General features: G+C 36.0%; 1 protein-coding gene across 1 annotated transcript; it reads right to left on the bottom strand.

Annotated features, from left to right (window-relative positions):
- Positions 1–534: 534 nt before the first annotated feature.
- LOC145067972 (uncharacterized) lies at positions 535–1,026 on the bottom strand. Its single transcript, XM_079014987.1, has 2 exons — positions 881–1,026; positions 535–769 (listed from the first exon to the last, which is right to left on the bottom strand). Exons 1-2 carry the CDS (start codon positions 1,024–1,026, stop codon positions 535–537), a joined length of 381 nt encoding a protein of 126 aa, XP_078871113.1.
- Positions 1,027–3,882: the final 2,856 nt, after the last annotated feature.

The raw sequence follows: 3,882 nt of genomic DNA, 5'->3' as shown, positions 1-3,882 counted from the left end.
TACCGGGCTACATACTACTTTGCCAAATCTTAGAAAAATCATAACTTTTTGTAACGAAGTCAAATTTGGACATTCACTATATGCACGCTCTCGGTTTAATGTATTCTACGAATTTTGTTTAGATCGCTAAGTCTAAAAAGTATTTTATCCCAAACTCACATTTTACGATACACCGCGTCGTGCCGGTTTTTTTGCAAAACTTTGACGGGTCAAAACTTCTTCGTTATATGTCGGATTTCAGCGTTCCTTATATCTCCGAAATCCTTGTTGCGACCACTTCAACTTTCTTCATAGATATTGGGTCTATCTTTTATTTTATTTTGATGCATATTTTTATTACTATTTTATTACATCGTTATAAGCACGTATATTGCACATAAATCACATAATTCACATAATACTTTAATAATTCATCTTCATTACTTCAAAATAAGTTACAATTGTTGACACTAACTATTACATCATCATACTAATGCTTATACATAAACACGGGCGTTACACTTCTCTCCTCCTTAGGATAATTCTATCCCGAAATCATGCGTCAGCAAACAAATGTGGATAGTGACTAATCATGTCACTTTTTGTTTCCCTGGTAAGGTTTGGCCCATTTGAGTGTTTCCAGTTCATAAGCAACAAGTCGGCCATCTTTCGTTGCAACTTCTTTGTCTTACGGTCAACCATTGCTTCAGGCTCTTCGATTAACCTCTTATTTTCATCCATCTTGAATTCCAAAAGTGGAATTATATCTGGAACTTCTCCTGTGAACTTCCTCAAATAACACACATAGAAACTATGATGAATATTGTCTAGTTCTTCTGGAAATTCTCGTTTGTTAGCTTGCTTCCTAATCCTCTTAAGAATCTTGAATGGTCAAATAAACCTTGGACTCAACTTTCCTATTTTTCCAAGTCTTATAAGTCTCTTCCAGTGTGAGACTTTGAACAATAACGTATCTCCAACTTTAAATGCCATTGCTCGTTGCTTCTTGTTAGCATAACTCTTTTGGCGATCTTGAGCCGCTAACATCCTTTCTCTAATCACTTTTTACTTTTCAGCAGTCTGATGGAGTATCTCGGGACCTATAAACTGCTTTTTTTTTTTCTGTCCACAAGCCAACAAGACAGTGTATGACACTTCTGTCCATAGAAGGCTTGATAAGGTGCCATCTTTATGGTCAAATGGTAACTATTGTTGTAGGAAAACTCTACCAGGGGTAAATGCGCATCCTAGTTACCTTGAGATTCTAGGGTACATGCTCTTAGCATATCTTCCAATGTTTAAATTGTTCTTTCACTCTGACCATCAGTTTACGGATTGTAGGCTGTACTTAAAAAAAATTCATACCCATTTCCTCTTGTAGACTTTTCCAAAATCTTGATGTGAAACAACTGTCACGATCAAATACAATCTTTTAAGGTACACCTTGAAGTCTTACTATCTCCTTCACATTAGCATTTGAAAGCTTGTCCATAGACCACCTCTCATTGGCTGTTATGAAGTGTGGACTCTTAGTGAACTAATCTACGACTACCCAAATCATGTTGTGACCATTCTTAATCCCGGGCAGTTTAGTCACAAAATCCGTGGTTATCTCTTCCCATTTACCCATGGGTACAGGTAAAGGTTCTAAACACCCATACAATTTCTGATGTTGTTCTTTAACTCTTGCACATGTTACACAATCTGCCACATACTTTACAACATCGAGCTTCTTCATCGGCCACTAGTAGTAAGGTTTCATATCCCTATACATCTTAGTGTTGGTGGGATGAATCGAGTGCATAGTCTTGTGAGCTTCTTCCACCAGAAGATGTCTTATTCCTCCCATCTTAGTAACCCATATCGTATCTTGGAATACCTTCATCCCTTAACTATTTGTACCAAATACCAACATTTTGACTAACCGTTCTTCCTTTCGGTCATTTTCTCTAGAGCTTCTTCCTAAGCTTTTTTGATGCTTTCCACAATAGTTGAGACAACTTCTATTCTTAATGCTCTTGGCCTTTTTCTTTCGAAGTTTACTTTTCAACTTAGAGCATCAACTACGACATTTACTTCATCAGGGTGGTAAAGTATCTCACAGTCGTAATCCTTGAGCAACTCTAACCAGCGTCGCTGCCTCATATTTAATTCTTTATGATCAAAGAGATACTACAGTATTTTATGATCAGTGAAGAGCATGCACTTTGTGCCATAAATATAATGCCTCCATATCTTTAATGTCAATACTACCGCTATCAAACCCAGATCATGAGTGGGGTAGTTCTTCTCGTGCTCTTTCAATTTTCGAGATGCATATGCTATCACTTCATCTCTTTGGATCAGAACACAACCTAACCCAACTCCAGATGCATCGCTATAGACTGCAAAGTCTTCAACTCCGTCAGGTAAAGAAAGTGTTGGATATAGCGTATAAGTCCATAAATTTATTTGGTATTTACTTGATCCGACCCGACATGGTCCATTTGGGTTGCATGGCATTGCAATACTTGGATAGACAATGAGAGAAAGGACACTTGTGATTATTAATATATTATAAGTTCTAATATATTAATAATAGTATTATTTAATTAGTGATCGATCAAGTATTAATTGAAAATTAATTTGGTGATCAAAATGAATCTAATTAGATAGACAGGGTTGATTATGACAATCATTTAATCTTTTATGATATTAATGATCCATAGTTTATGGAGCTGGGTTATAACCATTTGGAGCTCCATGGATAGTTCATGGGGGTTACAAACCCATAGATCATAAGAAAGGAAGAGTGATGACAATTATGGGCATTCATGTGAAAACCCTAATTGTGACAACACTATAAAAGAGGCCCTATAGTTAGCAAAATCGGCCACTAGTGTATTCTAAGAGGGCAAAACCGATTTTTTAGTGCAAGTGTATTCTATCAAGTTATTCCAAGTCTTGTAGTGTTTTTTTAAGCATTTGAGGCACAACGTTTGGGGTGCTAGGCTCACTAAGTCTTCAAGGAATCCAAGCAACAAGAAAGGTATGTACTTCTACTAGTTTTTATATTACATATTCCCCATGCCATGCTAGTTAGGAAGTAAACCTAGAAAAATCAAATTTGCATGTATATTAGAGAAAACATAGATTCAAGGTTTATATGGTTGCATGTACACCATAGGAGTGTTAGAATGCTCAAAACCCATCAGTGGTATCAGAGACTAGGATTGTTTTCTATATCTTTGATGCAAACTGCTTAAAATATCGAAAACTACTCACTGTTCAACTGGACTCGCTGAGTGCAAGGGGAGAACTTGACGAGTCCAAGGCAAAGTTCATCGTACTCGTCGAGTAGGATCATGCAATCGACGAGTAGGTGCGTGTTGGGCAGTTTTCCGAGTTTTGTTGCTTGAAATGGGCTACAATCATTATCCCAAACTGTTTTGGACTTGTAAAATCTGTTTTTCAAAGTGGTAATGATTATGTTAACCCATTTCAAATGACTATTATCAATTTTCAAGTATTATATGTGTTAATATGATTTCTTGAAATTGTTTGATATGAATATTTGTTCTTATGTGTTTTTAGAAGATCATAGGAATTATGTGTAACTTACATGCTTGTTTAATTCATGATCTTAATGCTAATGATGGTGTCCATAACTTGTCCTCAAGTTATGGTAAACCAAAAGTCACTTCTTTAAATTGTTATTAAAGAACAAAGAGGTTTAATGTAACACTGTAAATTTCAAAATAATTTTTCGCATAACATAAAAACTTAATTCATTTACTATTTGTAAAAACATCATTTGTTTCAAGTTCATATTCATAGCACGTAATAATCCCAAGATCTCATAACATAAAATCCCGTGTGTGTACTGATCAGACCGGCGCCTTCCCACGATCCTCACTGGTACCT

Source organism: Lactuca serriola, chromosome 8 (genome assembly GCF_051521515.1).
Source record: "Lactuca serriola cultivar US96UC23 chromosome 8, Lser_US96UC23_V15, whole genome shotgun sequence".
NCBI lineage: Eukaryota > Viridiplantae > Streptophyta > Magnoliopsida > Asterales > Asteraceae > Lactuca > Lactuca serriola.
This window is presented reverse-complemented; position numbering and strand designations above follow the sequence as displayed.